This window comes from Paramisgurnus dabryanus, chromosome 1, assembly GCF_030506205.2.
Source record: "Paramisgurnus dabryanus chromosome 1, PD_genome_1.1, whole genome shotgun sequence".
In the NCBI taxonomy this organism is placed as follows: Eukaryota; Metazoa; Chordata; class Actinopteri; order Cypriniformes; family Cobitidae; genus Paramisgurnus; species Paramisgurnus dabryanus.
Genome location: NC_133337.1, coordinates 9,177,267 through 9,204,637, shown reverse-complemented (window position 1 = coordinate 9,204,637; position 27,371 = coordinate 9,177,267). Strand labels below are relative to the sequence as shown.

Genomic DNA, 27,371 nt, shown 5'->3' with positions numbered 1-27,371 from the left:
TTTGTCTTCAGTTTAACATTTTATTTAAAAATAAAAAGAAAGGCAATGCTGATGGTCCATTAACACACAACGCTTCATACACACAGAAGACATTTAAAATATGTACTGTGTACAGAGAGGAAACACATAAAACGATGGGCTGACTACAGTGTGCATTAACAAAACAGACAAATATGCAAAGCTCTATTCACATTCTGTTGAAAATCTTTTATAATTATGAAACCTGATTTTTTCATATAGAGAAAATGCACTTTATTTTCTTTCTTTCCTTTTTAATCGAGCTATTGTGGACTACTTTAGACTATTACTGTTTTGTCTGGTTGTCTTAATTGCAATTAGTTCCCGATAAACACATCTTGATTTGAGAGTTTAAATATGCATGTAATTTTTTTGGTTTTAATTAAATGGTACGATTGTTATTTTCTGAGAAGGGGAAGAGACGTGATTTTACAACAATGCATTTTGTTTGTGCATGTTTTCAAGCTCTTTACTGTAATTCAAGAAATGAATGTCAAAATTGAGTCGAGTATTTAAAAACGCTTTTTAAGCTTTTACAGTAACAATAAACAATTGTGAAAAGCGCTATATAAATAAAATTGAATTGAAAATTGAATTGAATAAACGTCTTTAGTCAAAAATACTTTTGCATATTTCCTTTGGATTTTCAGTGTAAAATGACCAGCTAGGTCAAAAAGGGTTGTGGAGAGGTAAGACGTCTACAGAGGTCAAGTAGTTTGTTTAAAACCTGTTTATAAAGTGTGATGGCATGGGTTGGATCAGTCACACTGTGTTCTGAGGTGCATTTTGTCAAGTATGTGACAAGCACTTTTTAACTCAGACAAGTCACAAGCACACACAGCGTACCAAAAGCGCTACAAACAAAAACACATTATAATGTTAACATTAGCTTACATAATGCAGATAAATGTCAAGTTTGTACAATTCACAAAAGGCCTTAGGCAAGGTAATCAATATCAAATTTATGATTTAACAATCAAGAATAGAAGGAGCTTTGCAAGTGTTTCCAGTATTCACTTAAGAAATAAGGCAAAAATGTGCTTTGCTACACTGTAAAAAGTAAAGTTGGATAAACTTAAAAAAACGACTTCATTTACCAATTGAAGTAACTTTTTACAGTGTTGGGTATCTTTATAAGATATTTGGGGGGGGGTCACAATTACCTAATAACTTCAAGACCACATCAATAGGGTGATTGGTCAATTATTTATTTTTTACTAGTGCACGTCTCGCTTCTTTTTGCGATAAAAATGTTCAAGTTGATTTTTATATCAGAATTTTAAGTGATTTGTTTATCCAGTTTGAGTGACATCAAAGACTTCTCACTAAGCTAACCGCTTATGTCATTGGACAACAAACTTAGGGACTTTAAATGAGATGAGCTACAGCAGACCCTGCTTAAATAAAGACTGTCATTTAACGTTTTTCAAAAAAACATAATATCCCATTTAAGGCTTGACTTCTGACAGTGTAAACGCGTTGTTTCCATTCAAAACATAGTGATTTGTGAGCGAACTCAAGTCAGGTGATGTGTGCTCGCTTTTCATTTTAACATTGAGATGGTAAAGAAAAAGAATGGGATGTTAAAATCCCTTGCATAAAAATAAAAACTAAATTAAAATTGTAATTAGAACAGTTTTACAAAAAGACAATAAAGCATTAAGTATAAAGTAATGAATACTTGATTTAAAAAAATGGTTCACCCAAACATTTCAAACATGTCATCATTTACTCACCATCATGTTGCAAGTGATTTTTAAAATCAAAGCCAATAGGAAACTTTATCTTAGGGATGCTCATATTGACCGGTTAACCGTTAACCAAAAGGTAAGAATCTATTAACACGTGCCTACAGACATTTCGCCACTTTCTATCCTTAATTTGTTAATGTCCTGTAAATGAATCAGCGCTGTCCTGACGGTCTGGTAATAATTTGTATGAGAAATAATTTGTACTGCATGTGTGTCCGTGCTTAAGTATGGTTTGGAAGCTGCAAGGAGTCGCGTGTGTGCGCAAGGTGGATGCGGTCCATCTCGCGTGCATCTGCACATATCAGTGGCCAGACCTTCGTTGATCGCCTCTGTCTAAGAACCTGATCATAAACACAAAAAGACGCAAAAGAAAAACATTTTCAAATGTGTGCTGCCTAAGAAATGGCCACTGTAGTAGATGAAAAAGAGACAATCTGCACTCTTTGGATATTAATCCTCTGGATTGATCGCATATGGTCTTTGATAATGTATGAATCCTGGTTCTGTTGTTGATCTGTTGCTGCTGTTTGTACGTTTAAATTAAATAAAATGTTTGTATTGTTTTTACCGGGTCACAGACAACCGTCAACTGTAAAATCTAATCAGTTAAAGGTTAATGTTCGGTTAACAAAGCTACGTTTGTTGGTCGGGAAAATTTACTGAAATGAACATCTCTACTTTGTCTATCAATAACAATTAAAATTTAGTTTAGCTTTTTAGCACATTATTGTAGTGCTATTATAGTGCTTCTTTGGAGTAAAAAAAATCACAATATTATTTCTTATTATGAAAAGTAATTGCTCGGACATTCTGCCTCAGATTTTTATTTTTAGTTTAACTGAAGGCATTTATACCAATTTAATTTAATGACAAGTAAATGATGACAAAATTTTTCAGATTAACTTTCCCATTAAACATCAAAGGTCTATGTAGTTTTATACAAGGATAAGTACAATATGCAAAAAATATTTTGGTCCTTTGTATAGTTTTCATGAACTTTCCAAGATCATGTTGAGCTCGGGAACAGATTGTTCACTAGTGTGATTCGAACACACACATCTGTCCTGTTCATCACTTCCCTCTTATGTAGGGAAACAGATTCCGCAGCATTCCATGCAAATTTCCAGGCAGTCGGAAGACTCGCAGCACGCGTCCATAATGCCACAGTCCATGTCGCAGGGACAGTTGCAGTCGTCTCCCAGGTCGTCCGCACAGCAACAGCAGCAGCAGGCTTCTGATGTGCAGGTGCCGCAAGAGGCCTGAGCCACCACCATATTGCACAGAGTGAGAAACTCACAAAACAGACAGGCCAGGATGCAGTGGACACAGCAGTCTGCTTTCAGAATATTGCAGCGGATGAAACAAAACAAAACAAAAACAATTTAATAAACATACAAACTCTATAAAAATATTAAAGGTGAAGTGTATTAAAATAAATCCTAAAACCTTAAGTAAGCCAATAGGTTGATTTCCTAAAAATAAAAAATTGGTCCAAGCAATGGCAATCAGAAATGAGCATTCTGGAAACTTAATTGTCTTTTGTTTCAAAGATGATTTCTCTTTAAAATATTCATAAATTAATTATTTATTATAATATAATATAGGTTCAACATCTGGTAGCAGATAAGTTACACACTTCACATTTAATAAAAAAAAATTCTAGACAAAAATGCCTTAAACATGCCAGGCTTGAAAATAAGTAAAAAGAAAAGCTTAAATAAAAAATATTATAATAGATTTCTGTTACAGAGATTACAGAGCACACACATGCAAAAGTGAAATTCTATCAAATCTTATGTCTGTTTGTCTTATCATTACAACCATATTGGCTGACAAGAGAAAACTGATTTCATGTCTACACCGTTACCGTACAGTTGTGTCTACGTGTGTATAAGGGTTCGTGTGTGGGAGGCAAAGACGGCGGCATGGCATTGGCAAGAGAAAAGAGAAATCAGAGAAATTTAAAAGGAATGAATTCCACTTTTGAGTTGATTAGTAGCTTTGTGAATAATGGGGTTATTATCATGCGAAAGCACAGGGTTGGTCACGTAAAGCTGATTAACAGCGTCCAAAATTCGCGCCGGCAAATTGGCGTGTTAACGCCGTCCTTCTCTCATCTGTGATTAACATTTAACCTCCCTCTTGCAGGGCCGCCACGTGCGACGCTAAATTACTGTTGTTTAAGATGACATGGATACACAGTTTTGCTGAAGATATCTGTTGAGGTATTTCCTGAATAAATGCATCCAGATCTGTTTTCCAATGCGGAAAAAGAACAACAGTTAAATATCAGTTTCCTAAGCAAAAGTCTCATTGATAAATCCCAGAAAAGTGTTTGCAAAATACAAATGCAACTTTCCAAAACAAAACCAGACTTTGTATACTTGATGTGAACTAAAAAGCGAAATATAACAATAACAAATGAAGCGCCTATGACAGCATCTCTTCCACCAAATTAATATTGCAGTTTCACTAAGCATCACACACAGCATTCCCACACAAACAAACATCAGCACGGAGAATAACCGTGAACCCCTACCGGCCCGGACAAGCCGCTCGGACCTCTAATCAACTGCAGAACCCAAACCGCTGTGAAACGCTGGCATTGGAGGAATCACAGCAATGCGGTGTGTATCGTTATCAGTCTAAAATATGAATTTGCATGGCTTTCATCAGTCTGTGGTGAGCTGTCAGAGACACTGGGTTTGATTGGGGCTCTAGCAAGGGGGGTATAGAGCAAGGACGAGGCCTGAAGACCACTGGATGTTCATGTTTGTTTGATCAAAGTGATTTTTTTTGTAGGCGGTCGAGCTGACCAGGAGTGGTGCTGTGCAGCCTGGACAGTTTTTGAACATGAAACAAGTTTGCATGCAGGCCCACCAAAGGCTTAAAACATCAGCTTTCTGTAAAGGTCAAACAGATGGAGTTTACACATCACATTTTGTTCATGTCACTTACTGTTTGCTTCATTACAGCAACTTACTATGCATTAGATTAAACAATTACTTAAAATTAAACTTGTCCACTCCAATTCCTTCATTCAGTTTCTCTTTAATTCTGTTTTTCTTTTTGTAACTAATAATTTCTTTCGAGAAACAGCTACAGTACATAATACATTCCCTTGGATGTATAATTTATCAGCAGCGATTAGTGTGAATCTTACAGAATGAGAGTCTGTGTAATGTACACAGAAGACGGGCTGCCGTATCTTAGCGGCAAAACCGACATCAACCCAATGAGAAGGTTCATGTTTAATGTTGGCTCAAGTGGAGGATGCCCAGATTTGTAGAGGCCAAAAACATCCTCAGTGCCTCAGAGGAAATAGTTGGAGACATCTGGAAAACTCCAAAGGCTAAGATCAAAAAGGAAGACTGCGTGACATAAAACAAGCTGGAAGAGTCAAAGGCCAGCAAACGGTGATGAAGAAAGACTGACTGGTTCCTTGGTCGAACGTGCCGGCTTTAGAGCCCAAACGTGAACAGCAAGACAGGAAAAAGAAACAGAGAGAGAAAGATCTCATCATGCAGAGTGTGGCTAATTTGCTAAATATAATTTGCTAATAGCTATGTCTCGTTTTCAAAAGGCTGCATCCTTCACATCTTGCAGAGGTTGCAAAGGATGTGATATATGGAGGGTCCTCAACCTAGAATTAAATGAGACGTCCTTTGTAGGACATACAGACAGAAAAGGAAAGAAGTATCATCATGTTGCAATGCCAAAACATTTGGAGCGTTGTTGTGCTAACACACCAGTTAAATAAAGGAAAATTATTACTACTTTTACAGTAATTTGGAAATAAAATGTGCTTATATACTTCGCCTTCTGAGAATATAGTTCCCAGTGTTTATACTGTTAAAAGATGGCTGTGTCTCATACAAGGTGTGACTATACAAATTACAACACAAAAATAGGAAAATGTTCACGTTATTTTGTCACTTACTGGGAGCAGTTTGCTAGCTGGAGCCATTCACTTCCAGTCTTTGTGCTAAGCTAAGCTAGTGGGGGCTGCGTCAGACAGGGTTACAGCACGCACAGAGTAGGATTGCCGCGATGACGTAATTTTCCCACCAGTTAATCGGCGCGTCACAAACTCGGTGATCCCGGTGTCACCGAGTGGGAGGGGCTTATAAATGCGCATGCAGTTGTGCACATTTTACTTTCACTTTTGAATTACGCAACTGTTTAAATGACGCACTTGCGTAAGCTGCGTTAAATCGCCTATGAATTTGCGTGCAATTGGAGTGCAACAGCTGGTTTACTTAAGTGCTTAAGTCAATGTGCGCAGGTAATTCTCAAAGAACCCGCCAGTCCCAAGTAGAGCAACCGGCTACTTCTCCATAAAAGCGCTGCTTGAATGATGGGTTTAATTTTTTCTTGATGAAAAACACAACAACAAAACGATCTCGCTTATATTAAACATCATAAATGTATATTATAACAAAAACGAGTAAGCACGCAGCTTCTGTCGTCATCTGGTCAGTCAGCTCACCTTGCAAACTCTGACAGAAATAAATGAAATCTGACACTTGCTTCTCTGTGACGTGACGCGCGTCCAGCTCCGCTGAATTCAGACAACAGACACATTCAGTTGTAAGTGTTAGCTCTCTCTAACGAAACTAAATGATTTCATTACACGAAAATATCAAAACAAGGGTGAAAGACAGTGTCGCGGTGCGCAAGTGATATAACTGGTGAGAGGCTGAAGCACCGGTTATCACCGTTTCACAGACTATCTCAGCAAGTCTAGCACAGAGATGAGAAAGGTATGTATGGACTTATCTAACTCTGGGGGATACACTAAATAAGCTCAATTCCCAAAATGTGGGCGGGTTCCTTTAACTATACTGTTGTATCTCTTGTCGTGTTTGCAGAACCTGGAAATGTAACATGAGCTTTTATTTTCGCAGTTTCTCTGCCAACTGCTTCAATTGAGCGGAGACTTTTTTGCGTTACTTTGCGCATGTGACGTTTATTTTTCAAACGCGGAGACATGTGCACATGAACAAAACTGTGAGAAAGCCAGTTAAGATGTTTACATGCTACACGAAACTGGGGTAATGAGCCAAAAACTACCTCTGCCGATCGTTTTTTGCTTATGCCGTTTACGGGCTTTCCCCGATAAAAGAAAACCATTTAACACGTTTACATGATCGCACGTGTTATCGACGTAAGACTGTGCATGTAAACGCACTCAGAGTCAAGGATTGCTATGACAAAATATAGCTCCAACATCAGAGGTATGGATTGAGTATTTCTGTACTGGCAAGCTACGTTCAGAAGCTCACACACAAACAGTAGCATTTCCGACAACTTGCATGCAAAATTCACTACTCTCTTGTGTCTTTACCGGACACATACACACAAAGCAATTTTGACATGTATTCTAGTAAAAACAATTATGAATGTCTTGAAGTGAACATAATGAACTGAGAAAGAAATCTGATTTGTCACTCCATGCAGAACTAGCTTTTAAAGTGACATTAGCCTCTATTTCTCTGATCAAAAAACTATCCAATCTGTGACTGGAAAAACATTATATGATCCAAACTGTGAGTCTTGTGGCCCATTGAATCACTATTAAATGGTGATTAGATCCAGTGTGTGGAGATGGGCAGCAACAGTTCAAGGATTTATAAAAAAAAAAAATCAAAGATTTATCAATATTCTACATTATTTTTAAATGTACTTTTTTATTTAGGCTATACCCATTTTCATTTAAAAGTAGCCTAACTGCGAAGTTCTACCAGGGATTAAAACATTTAGCAAGTCCTGCTCATTTATGCATGTAAGGTCATTTAGACAGCCTTATGACGTATGCAGCCTTCGAATGCGACCTCTGGAGGAGACGAAACGAGACACAGCTAATGAGTGAGTGCAGTAAACTTTCTCAGGAAGCTGAAGCATGGAATCATGGAGCATGGCTAATGACGGCACCAGCTTTCGCGTGCATCCTACAGCCTAATTGAATTTGAGAGATTTTAGACGAGTGTGTGCTTGCAACATGACACGATCACAAACACACTATCACTCAAGGCCTTAACCTGCCCGCAGCAGAACAAAAGATCTCTCAATTAGTTGATTTTCTGCTGGGGTTGCTGTTATCGCAGTCGGTGATGGTGGCCAAGAACGCGGGGAATCACAGTCCCCTGAGCAGAGATCTTGTAAAGCTTTATTCTTTAGCTTCCCAGGCTGTTTAAAGGCTAATTTCACAGGCAAACAGATTATGGTAATCCGTGTAAACATTAAAACACAACAGCTTGCTGTTTTCCAGAGGGAAATTACTACTTGAGAGAGAACATATTGATTCAGAACACACTTCTACAAATAACAGACACCCAAGCAGTAATGAAGCAGACTTATTGAAGTGTTCATGTACCCCCACCCTCCAATTAAGATGTGAAAACTATGACGCCTTTATAGACACACTTCTCTGTTAAATCAGTGGGGAGATGAAACGTGTGTTACACATACTTTGCAGTAGGTTGCTAGTTGCGCATTACCTTGCTATTACAGCAATAGTTATGCGCTAAAACTTATCATCAAGAAAAATGTTCACATACTTTCACGCCTCTACAAACAAAGGTTTGGGCTATATATCAAGTCTTCAGTTGACTAAATACATATATCTTTTCTAAGAAAGTGGACCCTAACACTCTACTCGACCCTAAATATCTATTGGACTCAGTACGGCCGCTAATCCAGAGAAATTATCAGCAACTCGGCTAAATGTCATCTGATTCAACATATAAAACCACTTTCAGAGAAGCCGAAGTACTCAGCAGGTGCAAGACTTAAGGTGCTTGATTCAAAAGGGTGATGATATCAGGCAAGCGTAAGTGAACATCTAACAGTAAAAAAGGCGGCACGTAAGCCTGGAAAAGCACCACTGCTAAGCAGGATCGGGTCGGAGAAGCCGAAGAACAAGTCTTAATGAGAGGACGCTGTGAGGGAGGAGAGCGAAGGCTCCAGCTGAGGTGGGGCTGACACATGGCAGACCCCCTGCTCTCCACAGTCTTGTTAAAAGGTCACACCTTGGTGACCATTACTAATGCACCAGCGATCTCCTTCATTACTGGCCTCTCCTTACAATCACACCTGACAATGTGCAAGATGCTTTTTAAGAACCGGCCTTCTGTTTCTCCTTTCCATTTGCAAGACAATACAACACCACAGAAATAGAGAGATCAATGTAGGTTGAGTCTGATAGATGACACGAAGCATTGCATTCACAGAAATGAGAACATAATGGCACAGATTAAGGCAGGGAGTTGAGAATAACAAATAAAGGAAATGCGGTCTTTAAATGGAAAGGAGGTGGGTTAATGCACAAGCGTATGTAGGTGTTTGATATCACATACCCTCTGGAGTGGAGCCGGGTTTGTGAGAACCCGTCGAGCTGTTTTTGCTCTTTCTGCTGCTGTCGCTGTTAACCGAGAGGCTAGAGCGAATCTTCCTCTGTACGCGGTGCGAGACGGGCGACGGGTGTCTCTTGGGCTCTGAGGTGCGGGTATCTGTGACCCCACGGGGCGTGCCGTGGCCGTTACTCAGACCTGTGTGCGTGCCGTTCTGTTGCCTGGCAGCCTCTCCATCGCTGGCATGGGGCAGGGATGCTGTAAGCTGGGGTAGGGGCTGAGGTTGAGCTACAGAGACAGAGAGAGAGGTGTTTTTTAAAATTGCAATCATCCGTTTTCACCGGAGAGACTTCACACATTTATATACAGCATTAGTAACATGGTAAAGCCTGTACCTATATGTATTTTTAAACAAATGCACAACAAATATAAAGGTGCACCGACACTTGCATTTCTAATACATGTCACATGCGTATGATGGTGTGGGCGGCTGATGCAACATCAGTGATATTGTTATTAAATAAGTAACAGTGGCATGCATTCAGTTCTGCTGGGAATCCTGACCTACTCGTGCATTGGGTTCCTGTGAATTATTCATATTTTACTTGCTTCTGTGCACTTACTATATATTTTGATTCTTGCATTTATATCTGTAAATCTGCATAAAAACAGCTTTACTTTTGGCCCTATGTGCCCTAAGGTAGCAGCTTGTGGTAATGCACACTAAAGTTGCTTTTTTTTTATAACTTTTTCTCTTATTTTGGAGGGAGGTCCACACTGACTGTAATTATTAATTACAAGAGGAGAAATCCAGCCCACTTCTCTAGAACAACAGTTTACCCTGGGAAGACACTGCCAGAATCAGGAACACAATTAAAAAGCAGCCAGCCGTCCATGTGCACATACACTCTAGCCAAACAGACAACAGATGTAGTGTAGGAGCAGTTGTAGCCTAAGCTTAGTGGTTAGAGATTCAGGCTTGTAACCCGAGAGTTGTCGGTTTGAGTCTCATGGCCAGAGGGTTGTGACTGCGGTGCCCTTGAGCAAGGCACCTTAACTTAATTGCTACCCGGGCGCTGAGATAGCTGCCCACTGCTCTCGGGGTGTGTGTTTACAACTTGCAGTGTGTTACTTGACAAGCATGTCACTTTTAGAGGAGTATTAACATAAAACAAATCTTTCTCAGATAATCAAATTAAATAGAAGATCAATAAAAATTGTATTAATCTTGAAACACACTGTAAAAACAAACGGTGCTAAATAGCACTAAAAGTGATTCACTGGCTCATAATCATAGGGGAACCATTTTAAGTGCCAAATAGCACATATGTAGTACCTGTGTAGATCTATATTGTGCTATATAGAACCATATCTTGTGCTATAGTGGTGCTATATAACCCCCGGATGGGTTTTCACAGGTGCTGCCTTATAGCACTAAAAATGGTTCCCCTATGATTACAAGCTTTTAGCACAAATTTTGAGTGATGATATTTATTTACAGGTTGGTACAGGATTGCCCCTGTAAACAAAATAGCAACATACAATTGCAGGAGGTACACTATCTGTTAAAAAACACATACTTAAAGACCAAGCCATCATGTCTCAAACTCCCATACAAAAGGCTTTCACTGTCATCTTCCTTAACCACCTCCCTGTTATCTACCTTTTGTACAAAACAACTCAAGTGTTTAATTTATAAAAAGGCATTTTTGGAAGGCTTTGTAATTTACCAATTTATTAGTTAATTTTTACAGTCCAGTCCAGATCTTAAACCACAAGCTGGACTACCTTCTGCTCCAATGTCCTCATGTGTTTGATATACAAAAGGCGTGTTTGAAAGCCTTAAAGGAGACATATCATGCTAAATCCACTTTCTTGGTTTTTAAATGCATTTTGTTGTATATTTGTAGTGTTTATAAGTACATAAAAGTTGAAATTAGTCTCTTCAGGTGCTTTGTTGATATCTTTATATTCTGTTTTGGTCATATTTTCCAACCGGTTCTGATTTTTCTATTATCTATTACGTTTTTTGAACAATTACGTCACAGTATTTGCAGCGGAACTGCTAAATAAAGACATCGACTTCCAGCCCAACACTACGAGCAATCCGCCATTTTATATTTCTCGCTGCGATATTGTAGTCCAAGCTCAAGGATGCAGAAGTTACGAGAGCGTAAGAAATGTACTCACATCTGTGGATAAAGTCATTTTTGTGTGCCCGAGGCACTTTAAGGATAACTACTTCACCAATCTCCGCCAGTATAAAGAAGGATTTGCCGATAGACTTCGTCTGATTGAGGGGTCAATTACTTCTTTCTTTGGAGACGACGAGCAGAGCACTTCGGTAAGCAGTTTATAACTTAAAGTAAAAAAGTAAAGTACACGGTGGTCATGGTTTAGCAGTGCTGTTTCTCACTCCGAAGGCTGCAGCCTGCGGAGATCGCTTTTGGGCATCAAGCCTGGTTTAAGTTAACTGAGCATCACATTTGCAAGTCATGAGCATATTACAACAACTTACGATTAACTAAGAATAATAGTAAACTTTATAATTGTTAATATTCTGAAATAAGACCGTCTTGATTACGTATGCAGCCTAGATATGCGACCTCCGGAGGCTGCAGCCTCAGACCATTGCGATAAGTTACCTCCATATGAAGACGTTGTTCTGCAGGTTCGTCGTCTTCATTTTCCTCTCAGTCCGTTTCCGACTCTGGCGCGAACATATAAGGCTGGATGGACAAGTCTTCCGTTGTTGACATTTTGTGAATAACGAGTAAATAAAAAGTTTCTGTGCAGCTAGATAATCGTATCTCAGCTATAAAACTACAAAAATGGCCGAACGGGGTGGAGTTTAACCGAGTGTCACCTCTGCAACCTGGGGAGGGGGCAGGGTATGACGTGCATTTAAAAAGACAGTACCAAAACGAGTTGCTCTCAGATGCACATCAGAAAAGGGGTAGAAAGGGGGCCTGTGGGGCTATAATAATGAGGAATTCAGACCCAAGCATTGCAGTTTCGCTTTACATAGACCACAAATAGATGATTTATATGTAAAAAGAACAGATTTAAAAGCATGATATGTCTGCTTTAATAACTGACCAATTCATTAGCTAATGTTTCTGCGAAAGGACAATCCACCTTGAGAAACCAGGGTTAAGTTATCTTACACAAGGGCACAATGACAAAGGCAAGGGTTTATGAATCACCTTTGAACCTACAACCTTTTGATTTTCAGTCAAGATCTTAAACCACCAGGCTGGACTTCTTTCTGCCCCAATGTACTCCGAACAACAGACCTTTGAAGCAACCCAGCCAATAAAAGTCATCTTGAAGTTCATCACACCAGAACAACACAACAGACAAAGTTTCAGTCATCTAAAAGGATCATAAGGGCCCAACGAAACGCCAAAGGCCAATGCTACTCAAAAGAAAAAAATTCCCCTCAATGAAATATACATGATGCCTTCAACTCGAGCTATGATAGGTGATAAAAACTGAATGGGTGCTCCAACCATAAAAACAAGCATTGTCTCAAGAACATGATCGTATACAGGCCGACAGGTCGCATTAAAATACCATGTAGTGGTTGGTAAGGGAGGCAGGGAAGAAAGAAAACCGTCCAAATTGGTCTTCTAACCGCTCTGCTTCCAACATATCAACAACTGTTGAGAGTGTACATTTGTAGTTGAATAATACATGGTATTCCTCTACACACTGTCAAACACATCACAGGCAAACAGGGGGTGAGTGCTTCTTGACTGTCTAAGCAGCATCCCAATTTGGTCCCCTGGATCTGACAGCCTCAAATATCCTGGGAGCATTTTTAAAAGGCCAGTGTTTGATGGATTCATGAAGAACACACAAATATAATTGCCATTTGTCACCACGCGTTCGGCGGACGCCCTGCGCAGGGACACCCGGGAGAGGCACCGCGCCACCACGGCGACGCTCTCTATGTAAAACTGTGGATAAACACCCCTCGCCTCGGTGTCACAGAAAATAGCTCCGCAGGAAGAATTCAAAATTGTACCCCAAAGACGTGGAAGCGGAGCGTGGCAGACCTCCCAAGAACGAATATGTATGAACATCAATGGCGTGGAGCGGCATAAACAAGACGGTGAAAATTCGGTCAAGCAGGAGGTGTTGGAGAGGAGGTGAGATGGGGCAGAATCTTCTCTCATTTACAGAGCTCTCTATGGAGACACAAAAGTAAAGAGAAAAAAAAACAGAAAAAAGAAAAGTAGGTCCCAGTATTTTTGCAACTCAGGTCCTTTTAATATTTCATCCTAAGAGCGGAGCTGTTTGCTGTGCCCCATTAGGACGCCCATCAAATGGAACATACATTAATTCACTTGTCAACTCATGTCATCCAGCTAAACAGCCCCCATCAATTTCTTATCATCATTTTCTAATAGCTAACAATCATTATCTGGTACAAAAGTGTTGGCTGGTGAAAAACTCCAACCATGTCGATGTCAAGAATGTGGAAAAACGAAAAGTTAAAAAGGTCAATCTAGTGTCTCTTTTAAATAAATATGTGAATTTTCACAATATAGGCCATTTGAGACATAAATTAGATTTTATTATGAATGACTGACTCAGGGGAAGGTTAATATTCAACCCAAATCTTTCAATGTTTCAAGGAAGAAGCACCTGGAAAAATATTAATAATACAAGATTGAAAAATAATCCTCACACTATGATTTCTGTATTAGAATTTGTTTAGCTCGGTGCGTATAATACGAATGCAACACAAATACCTGTTTAATGCTCCATGGGCCCGTCTCTCTGATTGAAATGCTAATTTGTAAATGTGCACTGACCTACCAGGAGAGTTCCCACAATCTCCCTAAACAGCCCGGGGTGGCATTTCTCCTAACAAACACCTATGGCAATCTGGCACCTTTCAATCCAAAGCAATATACTCTCTCGTTTGAAATTATAAACTCGTATTTATAGAAACAAAACCATGGGAATTTGGTTACGAGGCGGGAAAGAAAGAATGAATATTATTAAAAAGAGCTCTGTTTGAAAAAATCCTTTAGGATGTTAAGGAGGTTTATGGTCTGACCTTCCAACTTTTTGGCAAGGTCTTATTTTCCAAGCATGGAGACAGGTTTAAACAATCCATCTCACATGCTAGAGCCACTTTTGGCCAATTTTATAAATGTACAACACAGAGAACGTGTAAAATGAAAGGACCACACCCATATCTTTCCTAAAAATGTCTTATTCGGACCAGCTTTTAGAAATATTATAGTTCATTTTTTCAACTTACAGGTATCTTATACAAGACTACTCTTATAGTCAGAAATAGTATGTGTCTTGATCACGATAATTGCCCTGTTCTTTGGAGCCGCCCCAAATGTCACATGCCATAGCTGTTTTAACTCCATTATAGCACCTCCTCCGGTTTGCTGGCGCCCTACAATATCTAATTTCAGAGAGACACCGTAGCTCATATCTTATTTTAAACTCATTTCTAGCAGAAGATGAATAGGCAGTCACTATTACTCAGCTTTTTTGTGCTACTGTACACTTTTAATTCCTTCTGACAATCATTTAAATTTGGCTGTTGGAATGAAACCTGCCGTAGAGCTGTGACACCTGAGAAGGCGTTTAATATTCCAGAGTCGCTCTCTTTCACAATCATTCGCTATCTTCCTGTCTCTCTCTCCTGTTCTCTCACTACGTCTCTGCGTAACAATGATGAGCCGAGCCAGGCGTCTGGGATTTACTAATTTCAAATTTAGTAATTTGGCTGCTGATTAAGTGGAAAAAATAACCCCTTCGGACCTTGTTCTACTTAATTACGTTTTATAAGGAAGCTGGCGACTCAAAGACAAGAAGAGAGATTGCAAAGGTTTGAGCTTCTCATCAATTAAACTTCCATTTCAAATCTGCATTTGGCGTATTTGGTTTCAAATCTCCTCAAACCTCTACAGAAGTACCACTTCAGTTCATTCATATTAAAGCAACAGGCAAGCTACATAAAAAAGACTATGCATTTTCGCTTACATAACCAACTAAAACAGCACGTGAGGATCGTAGTTTGGCCTTCAGTGCTACTTTTCCCCAATAACCTCGATTCAAACTTGAACCAACATTCAGACAATCAGCATCTGTGCCTTCTATCCATTTCCATCGCGTGGGAACGGAAGAATGCAATAAATGCAAAGCTCTTTACAGATGCAGTTATAAACACACATCTTGCACAGATTTAGCCATTTTACACAGCTACCACATTTTCGTGAAAGATCAATTATGACGTGACTCAGACCAAGCCTGAGGGAACTGCCAGACTTCATACATTGAACGGTGCTCCACCCTCCCTACCGACAGCTCCAAACAAAAACCCAGCAACGTAGACGTGAGGCTGCTGATGTTTTATTTAGTTCTGTTATATTTGTGACTCACAGATTCCACCGAACTCCAAAAAAAAAAAAAAAACACATGCAAAGGAAATACTGGAAATAGGAGCGATGCATGCAATAAGAGGCAGTGGTAGGTGACTGAGAACTAGGGACAATCATTTAGTCAACTTAAATAGCTAATCATTCAGGTAGCCCACCAACTATTTATATTTGAAAATGTGTGGTTGTGCCTAGAAAGAACCAGGCCAGAGGTAACAGGGAACTCTAGAGGCCACTGCAGCCGGCTGGGAGAGTTAATAAAAAAAAATATATCTATAGACAAGGTTCCTTTATTTGCTCAGTTTCAATCTCAGCATTAACTGCACTAATGTGACAGCTGTGGGTCACTGGACTCTGTCTTCGGGGTGCCAATCAAGATCTTAAGCCCAGGAATCAGGCTAAAGGACAGAGGTGCTCGTCTTTCTCTGAAAGGCTGTTTAACGGGAGATGGCCGTATTGATTTTAGCTGTGGCAGGGAGTGCAGTCTGAATAGAGTCGGTCGGTGGCTCTCCGGTCACCCCCCAGTGATCAGAGGCCTGCCGGAATGACCTACCAGAGGTGCGGTGAACCTGCAAACATGCAGGGCAGGGGCGGGGGGCACATCACCAGAGATCACCGTAATAGAATAGAGGTTTAACCTTAATGTTGAAGCCAAAACCCTGTTAGAGGGCCAGTAATCCCTCCTGCTCAACTTTCATTTAAGGTGTTTTTTGCCGAAGGCGGCTGCTTTCTGCACTGCATGCTGGTGAGGGTCACTGTGGTGAGAAAACAATCTCCCTGTCTTCGCTGAGTTGCGAAGACGCGTCAACATAATACGGCATACCTCAAAGAACCTGTCAAGAATACATTCGTACTCACATTTTATTACAGTATCAAATGTATATATATGAATATGAATATGTGTGTGTTTCTTGCTTATTGTTTTTTAAAGATAGGCTTGACTTGCATTGTTACACTACTTTTATCACAGTTACAGAACCACTTTCCCACCCACAAATTCTCTTTAATGCAAGGCACAACAAAACATAATTTTCATTACTGTGGACAAAAGTTTGCTGAATGATAAACCACTGTGCCTGCATGTGAATGCGGGGAATATGTGAAGCACAGATGCAAAAGCCACTAAACGCCACCTATGATTTAATTGATATTGGAGTGGTTTCCCAGACAGAGTTTAGGTTAATCCAGGACTAGGCCTAATTTATATTAGGTCATTTAAGAAGTTTTTACAAACATACATTACAAAAAATACTACAGGTGTGCATCTTAAGACAAAATCAATGTCACTGGTATATATTACAATGAAACAGGACTAGGTGTGTTTAAATGAAAGCAGCTCAAACATGCATTTTAGCCTGGGACTAGGATAAGCCCTGTCCGGGAAACCTCACCATTAAGTTTATCAAATATTTCGGATTCAAATCTGCTTTATCTTGGCCATTCAGAAATACTGCTTTGTTGGCAGAATCCATTAAGTCTAATAAAAGAAAACACATCAGATACACAGAGGGTTTTGCATTTGATAACTTTATATGTACTCATGTTAAAAAATTTCACTTAAAATATACAATTTACAATTTTATTTTAGTTTGGAGTGAACTGTGACCTGAAAAGAATCATCAGTCTTTGGGAGAATCATCCATTTGCACCCTTTTATCTCTGAAAATGCAAGTGAGAACTTCAACTCTACATATCATTAACAGATGCCAATCACCAGTGACACCAATCATTGGTTTTCTATAATACTCTTGGTATAGTTTAAATCGCAGTGGTGTTTCCCATAATGCCCATTTTACAAATGAAATAACACTGAGCTGATGGTCAATATGAACAATCAAAATCATAAATGCTAATGCTGTGGTAATCCAATACTATAGCTCACAGAAGTGTGTGTCACCTCTTATCTGAGGTCATTTAGATACATTCAACAGAGCTCTGCAGAGTCCCAAAAGTGCTTGGGCACTTGTGAGCATGTTAATTGAAATGCTGGGAATTTTTCCACATGAAATATAGCTACACCAAGACAATGAGGAAATAATTAGCACAGAGGTAGAATCACAATGGCCATTTTAATCAACCCCTGCGCTAGCATTTCACCCTATTTATTCCAGTTTTGATTCCATGACCCACGGCTAAGTAATCACTTGAAAATTCCTCCGTTCTAATGGGCTCTTGCTTCTGAAAAACATGTAGTCTGAAAAATTAGCATCTTGAATCAATCAACTCTTTCGGCCAAAAAGGATCAAAATAAAGGCACTCTTTACAAGAGGATGCAGGTAAAATGCACTGAAAGTACACCATGTGCTCTTCTAGAGACACTGAACTATAAGGTTGAAGATAAAATATATTCTCCAAATATTTTAATCGAATTTAACAATTTCGATTAGCGAATTCCTCAAATCGATTCTTAATTTGCGTGCTTAAGAAGCAGGGCTTGACATTAAGTTGTGTCCGATGATGTGTGCCCAGTTAACCACCATCACAAATGTTTACTGACAGAAATATTCAAGGAAAGACACGAAACTTGATCTTAATGCACTACTCACACACTGTTTGAGAGGTTTAACGTTTGCGCACATCCTAACTGTGCACACAGAAAACCACATCTCAAATCGGCAAATTGGTCACAATACCCAGCCCTACTGGGTAAAACTGCAATATTTTTATTTAAATAATTAATGATAAAAACAGACATCCAAGAAATGTGTTTCACGAGTTCGTATTTACATGTAATCGATAAGGAATTATATAAAAAATATTTGCCGTGTTGTCCGAGGGGAGGGCTCAGAGGAGCTAGGAATTTTAAGTCCGAACCCAGAGTACTCCCCCCTCTTTATCTAGGATAGATGAAACTAGCTGAGAGTGAGGTGATGGGGTGGAGGAGGGATGCTGCAAAAACTGTCGGTGAAACGGCTATTTATTAAGGGGTTTTACTTTGAAGCAAAAATATCATACTTATTCCACTACATTTCACTTTAAATATATTTTAATACTTAATTAGTTACATTACAAATCTAGTACTTGCATACATTCACTGAAGTAAAAGCTTATATAAAAGCATATATGAAACCCTGAGTATAGTCTGTTTTTGTCAAAATTTGTGTCGAACGCACAGCCTTGCAAAGTATCGTTTATTTGACTCATACGTGTACACAGACGTTCGACACATGCACATTGCAACAAAATGTGATGTATCTCCTGGGCTGCATACTACGTTCTCCTGTAAGTGCATGTGCGTCACGCAACCTATGCATACAATGTATACAGGGTTTCAAAACAGCAATGCGTGTATAGTATACGCCCAATCTTCCGATGACCAAAATTGTGCGAAGGGCACTGTATGTGGACCATAAAGATAGTACTACATTTGAATGTATATAAGTATAAAGGTTAAAAAAACAACTTGATTTTAATGTCTGATGCATCGGAATGTAGTGAGGTAAAGGTTTTCAAAAGAAAAACACTCTTATAAATGACAGACACTTGAAATAATGTACTTGAGTAAAAATACTTGAATACTTTGTATGACAACATTTTTGCAGTGTTGTTTATCCAACCTTAAAACTTTCTTTCTTGGTCCATTGCCAACAAATACCTAATGTCCTAAACGAAACAAAAACTCTTGGCAGCCAGATACTAAAATTCCAGACGCATCACCAAACAAATGATAAATATCACAAAAATGACTGTCATCCAAGTTATTCTGCGGTAAAATGTTCCTTATAAGTAATTTCATCATTGGGTATGCTCAAACATAGACAGGTTGGTAAACTCCCCAGATCTTACGACATGTGAAACTCTACAGATGTAAGGAATCCAGATAACAAAATCATACAGCAATAAATCAGTTAACACATCTTAAAATGAAACAAAGCAACAAGAGCATGTGGATTTTAAGAATTTATACTATTTGAAGACATTATTTTAATCTGGACGCACCTGTGCTTAAGAACGGTCAATGCTGAACAAGGCTGTTTCATCCGTGGCTGGCTGAGCAGACTTTCTATCAATTTACTGCTCTGGGTTTTAAATATCACATCATACTTTTCAATCCAAATAGTGCACTTGCTTATGGCTCTGTGCTGTCCATTCCTTTAGCAGTGTTTGAAAACCCTTCAGTCAGCATCTTACTCATAGTAAACCATACACAGACTGTAAAGCAATAACAGTCTTTTTTTAACCTCCAAAGGTTATTTTGCTCAAAGCACCATACACCAGCACAATGTTATGCATAACTACAGTCTTTACATAACTGCACACAAGCAACCTAAAAAGGCTTCAGAAATGTAATAGCTGCATCTGTGATACAATACACACTGCAATACTTTTAAAATATGATTTAAAATATTACAGACATACAATATATTTGACAAATTGAAGTGTTAACTTTTGATGTAATATTGTGAAAAAAATTTGCTATTATTTATATACATTGAAATGTTGGTATGTTAGAATGTAAAATTTGAGGAAAAGAAAGCAAAATTAAAGGGAACATTAATAAAAACAAGTATTGTATTATTGTTACAGAGTTACTGTGTCAAAACAAACAATACTGCAACAGATGAAGCTGTTGTCTGTTCCTAGTAACATTACTAAATAAACATGGCAAGCCCTGCTTGATATTTTTGGTTTCTGTAAAGGTCAGACAGTCTTCTTTCTTTCCATGTTCTGAAAACTTAATTAAATACAGACGGTGCTACAAAGACTAAAACTATTGTCAAAGAGTAAACAACAGGAAGTAAAATGTTAGTAAAATGACAGGTGAAGTCTTCATCTTGAGAGAGAGGGAGAGAGAGAGAGAGAGAGAGAGAGAGAGAGAGAGAGAGAGAGAGAGAAAGAGAGAGTATTAATACAGAGAAATAGAGGGGCTTTCCTTAGCCAAATCCTGCACGGAACAGGTTTCTTGCACGGACCGCTACATTTCCATACCACGGGATTGTGGGAAGCGGGTGTGTCAAGACTGTTTCTCTCCAAAAACAAGTGGTGAGAATTTTTCCAATCACATCCTTTGTTTCAAATCTTTGTTTTCTTAATTATTTCCAAGTGACCCAGAGATGAGCCAGATTTTCCATGATTCCGTGTCCATCTGACCTGATTTACATACGACAGTCCCCGGTTTAGTTCAACTCAGCTAACCCGATTCACACAAGCTGAGCAACAACCTCCAAGATGTTATCAGATGCAAGACTACACGAATCCTTAAGAACAGAGCTAGAAAACTTTATATGATGCAACTCTATGTTTTATCAGGCAAGACATCTTCACTATATTCAACGTTCTCAGCTGCGATTTCCAGATTCGGGCCAACAAAGGCCAAACCACAATGGGATATCCTTCCTCACAAAGCTTTCAAGACCCTGGCAACATACCAACTGTGTGAAACGTTAATAATAATGTAACATTATTGCTATTTATTTTTAAATATTCAAATGTAATACATTTACTTTCAACGCACATATGCAACACAAACTCAAACAAATGCTAAACAGTTTCACTGCACCTACAGCATTATCATGCCACAGTAAAAATCCTCCATATTATCATAATCTCAAATCATCACAAAGATATTCTACTCCCAAAGGCAAAGACTATCAGCGCTGCAGTAAACACAGATAAAAAGTCTGAAATCAATTACGATCTGCAGAAAACAGTGTAAAAATCCAGATTTTAAGCTTCAGTTTTCAATAGTGCAGAACTGTAGAAATGCTGACAAATGTTGATATCAAAGCTGATCATTCAATATCACAAACTGCTTTGAAGCTTATGGTAAAGTACAACTAAGTAACAAGTAAATGCTCTATACAGAATCAATCTTATACACATCACACTGACTGATAATCAAAAATATTTATAACCAGATGCTCTTGATTTATTAACGATAAAAACTGTCCGCTAGAGTGCTAGGTTCAGTTTCTGTTTCCTGAAAATGGTCATTCAACCTAAAAAAAACCCATCATAACACTTGATCACAGTTATTATTATAGCTGTATGTATCACATGACTAACACATTTGTCATCACTTACTTCGAACAAGGTCACCATCATGGGTGTGGTTCTCCTCTGTCATGTGTCCTTGTTCCTCTGAAGTGTGATCTTTGTGTAGTGAAGATGGTAATGTTTCTGTAGTGTCTGGGCATTCATCAGGGCAGCTGGTGCATTTCTCTGGACAAACAAATGAATGAGTAAATAAAAACACTAAATGGCATTAATTCAGCATATATTCAGATTGCTCTGCTAAAAGCTTTCAGGAATCCAAGCGTTCAAAAAGCTAACATTAAGGTCCATGCTGGCTTGCCTCAGCATCAAGTATAGCAAGAACAACTTTAATTTGCCAGATAAAACAGATTCCTTTGGTGAACGGTTGCAAAACTGGGTGGGTGGATCAGGTAGGCCTAGGCCAGAACTCTGGATCTCATTTTGTCGATTCTGCTCCCGGGCACACAATACCTGCCAAGCTTTTACGGCTATAAAGACTGCATTCATCTAAATTGGAAAATGGATGGGAACAAAACCTGCCTGATAGGCATATAAAAAGACAGGCAACCTTTTGAAGCCTTATGCTTAAAGTTCTCCGATCCTATAGAGAAGTAGATATTGAAACAACATACATTCTGCACCCACAAACCTTTGAATCTGCTGATGTTATGTGTTACATAACTGCCGTTCCTCCCATAAGTAGAGTAGTAGCCTTCCATGTGCGCACACTTGTACATATGCGCAAGGGCAGTCTTTTTGGCTATTGCCAAAGGATGCTTCCTGTCATATAGAACTCTCTGAATTGAAAAAAGCATGTGACTTAGCGAACAGAAAAATATGTTTTCACTTTTGGCAACCCTGCAGTGTTTAGTTATGTCTACAGCTCGTTACAGCGTATTATGGGACAAGATCAATACGATACAGACGCTTTAGAAACAGGGATTGATATCAGTTCATCTGGTCCTGAGGCTGATGAATGGAAACCCTTTATTCTGGCCATGACTCTTCAAATCGCTGTGCACATACAGTACCAGCTGTCTTGTGATGCATCGCTGTATTTAGTGATTACACTTTGAAATAAATTGGTCTATTCTCTCAGTATACACAGTCCCTGGGGAGGGAAATCCAGACTTCACGGAAAGACTCGGAAGGCCCTACAAAAATCCATTTGTCACCGGAGCCTGTGATTACTTACTTTGTCCTACTTTGCCATTTTTTGACAGTGCTATAATGATGCTTGGTATAAATAGGATGGTTAACGGTTCAGTGCCTAAGAAAAAAGAGGGGAGGGGTGAGCTTATTTTACATGTGATAATCTCACAAGCAACTAGAAAGTTAATTAAAAACTATAATTGGCAGTGGTTCCTGCTAATAGTTACCAAGGCGCTCCTTCAATCTTTATTGGGAAATAATGAAAACATTATCATGCCTACTGGCGCAACATACATATGGGGAATCTGTTTGCAAGTTGCTATTTATGCAAGGCAGTTACCAGCCATAAACGTACAGGTAGCTTTGTTAGTAATTTGCAAATATGTGTATCATTAAAAGATGTTACTGAGCTAAATAATCGACATCATAGCCCAAAATGCATGCCAGACACAAATCATTGTCATAAACGTGTGATCTTTTCAATGCAATTATCATACTGTAAATCTGTGTTTAAGAGAAATGAAAGATTACCTGGCGAGTTTGTCAAGAATGGGCTTGTTTCATTTTGGAGCTGCTTTTTTGGCCCTTCAGGCCCCTCCGGAGGTAAGATAGTCTCCGAGGACATGAGCCAGACGTCTGTGTAAATACGAAACACACCCGAAAAAAACAGTCCCCTACCAAATCAAGCGTTGAACCTACAAGAAAACGATACACGAATGCTTTGTCAACACTTTCAATGTAAAACACGTCATTGCGTAACAAGTAAACACACAAGAGAGGTAAATCGCTGCTGGCAGGTGACGTCATCTCGCGAAATACCGTTAAACTGAATGGAAAGTTTTTCGTCGTTTATAATCCTCTAACAAGTCCAAACTCTAACGAAACCATGTTAAAACGCGCATAAAACGTACAATACAACTTTTTCATATACAGGTAAGGGATGAGTTTGAGTACCTTTCAAACATGTTAACTCCCAGACGTATTTTTTCTTCGCATCCTTCCTCCAGGCAAAACGTCGTCCCGTTAGCAATAAACTATTACGTTTTAGTGTTTCAAAGATGAAAACCGTGTAAAACGTGTCCAACTTCGCAAAAACTGTTCAAAATGCCATGTCAGATATTCACAAAGTAATGAGACTGTGAGCGGGCGTCCCACGCGCGCCTGGAGAAAGTTTCAGCTGAAACATTTTTCATCACATCCGGATTCCGCGGGCGCGCGCGTTCCCGCCAGATCAACACAGGCAAGCAGCTGTATTCAGACAGAGCAAACCAGCTGTCCGTCTCTCTGTGCATCTCTGTGTGTTTGGTTAGACGCACTGACAACTGCTTTAAAACTTGTGTCTGTCCTACACGCATATTAAAATTAGGGCGCCACCCTACATATAAAACACATACATTTGGGAAATGTTGTGCTTTTTGATGATGTTGTATTTCATCTTTGTATTATGACTGGGGACACAAAGCAGGTCAAGACTTCAGGGGAAGAAGAAGTGTGTGAAAAACTGAAACTGAAGTGACAGAGACCGCCAAACAATAAAACAGGAACCCTATATTTTTAACAGAGCTCCAAGTCCATCTTAAAGTGATAGTTCACCCAAAAATGAAATACTGTCCATGGCTACCATCAAATGTGTGCTTTTCATTTTTGGGTGTGTGCTATCCATTTACAGGGATAGTTCACCTAAAAAGGAAAATTTTGTCATCATTTACTCACTCTCATGTTGTTACAAATCTGTATACATTTCTTTGTTCTACACGAAGAAATATATTTGAAGGAATGTTTGTAACCAAACTGATCTTGAGCCCCATTCACTTCCATAATAGGAAAGAAATAAGTGAATGAGGGTTTGGAATGGTTTAGTTAACTTTACAAACATTCCTTAAAAATATCTTCCTTCATGTTTATCAGAACGAATACATTTATACAGGTTTGTAACAACATGAGAGTGAGTAAATGATGACACAATTTTCATTTTTGGGTGAATTATCCCTTTAAGGTATTTTTCCACAGAAATAGTCTGAAAACGTTTTCATTTATTTACAGTATTTTCTCCCACCTTTTTGTGACAACTAATCTGCATTTTTAGAAGCAGATTAGTTGACACATGACATGTCAACATCCATTTTGAAGCATTTTTAAACTATGTTACTAATACTTATATGTTGCATAATACTTATTATGCATAAACAGTACAGAAATAAGAGTGCATGGTGGAATATTGTTTTGTTAAAATATATTTATAACACCACAGGAGCTAAAATAAAAAACTAAACGTTGATTCAAATGCTGAAATGCAATAAAGAAATGGTGACCAGTCACTGCATATTAGTATTTATTTTAACTTACACGTCTTAAATGTCTTTTCCAGGTGCTTTGAATTAAATCACATATTGACCTTCAGCACTTGTACAGGTAAGATACAACAAAATATTCTCTCGCCAAAGTATTATAGTGCATAAGACTGAAGAGTGGTTGAAATAATTATCAAAAATGATGACTAAATCTACTTAGTACTAATTGTGTTTTCATATGTAAATATGTGCATTCAAGGTTTAACCTATATTGCATTAGCATCAATGCCTTACAGACACACACACACACACACACACACAAATAGCCCTAAACTGATTCAGTCCATTCTCATGGTGGCCTTGCTGCTGGATAAAGCCTATGAGCATGGAAATGATTGATGTGAAATATGCCCTCCTCATTGACTGGCTGAACTCCATTTTCTGCTCCTAATACAGAAATCACTCCAGGTCTGTGGCATAATGATTTACGATGAATCTGTGTCAATGTTGAACTCACAAACCCCACCTAATCCATCTTGCAGAGACCCTCCTCGCTGCAGAGAAATGCTGCATTCTCCATTTATAAGTGTTGAATCTATTACCCCACTGATTGGTAATAACTTTTGGCCTTTTGCGCCCCTCAGATGGTAATTACTGAGATACTGATGCTCTTTGAGACCCTGCACTAAAGGTAAATTCAGTATCAGTGGGGCTTAGCTGACCCAACTTGCTTTAAAAGTTACCGGTTTGCAACTTAAAGTTACCAGTTTGAAACACAAAGCTTAATTAAGCTTTAGTTTCCAAAAAGCCAAAATCAGACATTTACTTATAAATGTTTCCTGTTGTTTTCTCCAGGGGAAAGTGTGTCTTGTTGCTTTCCTGTGTATTACTGGCTGACACAGCTGACAAACATTTATCTTGTGTTAAATCATGCACTTCTGAGGCGAATAAGGAAGTGAAGTCGCAGGGAGTGTGTCGAAACCGTCGTGTCACTGTTGTGTCAGCAAAGCATCCATCAGAGTCACATTTCACAGGATTGGGGAAACGTCTCCATTGACTTCATCTGTTTGTGGCAGCATGCCCGATTGCTGAAACCCTGCCAAATCACACTGGGTAATCCCGCTCGACGGTGTCCCTCCGAACGCCAGGGTTCACGGTGCGTGCATGCAGCAAAAACGCCTGTCACCGCGACAACAGCGCTGACAAAAAGCCACCTACCGTGATTTGGTAAACATTCAAGCTATCACAGCAGGCGTAGATGCATCTAACAGAAAAAAAGAAACGCTCAGTTTTCCAGCATTTGCCAAACACAAGAAAGTGGTCACTTTTTTAAGGAAGTTAGGCCGACACAGTGCCCACCTGAAGTTGTTCTCCGAAAAGCTTTAGCACTGCAAAGTAATTACCATATGAATGACTGAATACACAAAGATTTTTGTGTGAACAATCATGTCATATACTCACACACCAAAAACCGCCTAGTGGAGTTACAAAGGTGTTTTGTGCCGGCTTGATGTAAGATACCCACTTTGAAGTTGGCGATTTCCTTTACTCCTAGATTGGCTTCGGAAAGAAAACTGTGCCACTCAATTATACCTGTTATTCATCAAGGAGAACAAATTGCTCCGAGCAGCCAGGCAAGCGGAGAGGGTTACCTGTAGCTCACAAAAAGGTGCGCGAGGCCCCTCGCGGAGCGTCACGTCTCGGCTCTCTGTGTTCGTACCATTTGGTTTTTGTTATGGAATTAAAATTTCACACCAAATGGGTAGAAGGAAACGTGGTGGAATAGGAAACCTGTAATTAGCACTAATGAGCTTATTCTCAGGCTCTGTGATTGGAATAAAAATGGCAGACTTACCGATTCTTTTCCCATCTCGACTTTAATGGCCGGCAAAAGAAAGGTGTCACTTTGAACTGCGGCGCAGCCACAATGCACATCGGTAACTGATCAAATCTTCAAAGAAAACTCGCCGAAGTCTACGCTGAATGAAATGAACTTAATAAGTCCCGCTTTGAAAGCCCCCCACTCCTCAAGCAGACCGTGAAAACTGGACGAACCTCGACGACCTGGATGATTAATGGCATTATTTTCACAGTTTTTTACGTTTTTGTTCACTTTTTTGTTTAGGTCACCATCTGACCAACGTGCTAAAGGCGTTCGTCGTATGTTATGTCAGAGGGGAGATTTTGTTTTAGTGGCGGAGGGTCGCGGGAGATTATCAGGGCAGCACCAGGGTGGCACGGATAAACAAACTCATTAAACAACAGGGTGGGTGATTAACAATGTGTAATTGCTTTGATAGAAGAAAAAACAAACACCATTTATAGCATAGACATTTAAAAGAGATGTAGAGCTACCACACATCTGGAGCGACTGAAATATGCAGGTGTAATCAGTAGCAAATGTCTGCTCAAACATGT

General features: G+C 39.2%; 1 protein-coding gene across 5 annotated transcripts; it reads right to left on the bottom strand.

Annotated features, from left to right (window-relative positions):
• mdfic (MyoD family inhibitor domain containing) lies at positions 1–23,876 on the bottom strand. Of its 5 annotated transcripts, none has more exons than XM_065265638.2 (5): positions 23,617–23,876; positions 23,194–23,357; positions 21,559–21,696; positions 9,128–9,409; positions 1–3,105 (listed from the first exon to the last, which is right to left on the bottom strand). In XM_065265638.2, exons 2-5 carry the CDS (start codon positions 23,285–23,287, stop codon positions 2,852–2,854), a joined length of 768 nt encoding a protein of 255 aa, XP_065121710.1. In that variant the 5' UTR covers positions 23,288–23,357; positions 23,617–23,876; the 3' UTR covers positions 1–2,851. The 5 variants fall into 5 exon arrangements, with proteins under 5 accessions (XP_065121710.1, XP_065121711.1, XP_065121712.1 ...); XM_065265639.2 differs by having other exon boundaries at positions 1–3,102; positions 23,617–23,873; XM_065265640.2 differs by lacking the exon at positions 23,617–23,876 and adding an exon at positions 22,160–22,307 and having other exon boundaries at positions 23,194–23,334.
• Between the last annotated feature and the right edge of the window lie 3,495 nt (positions 23,877–27,371).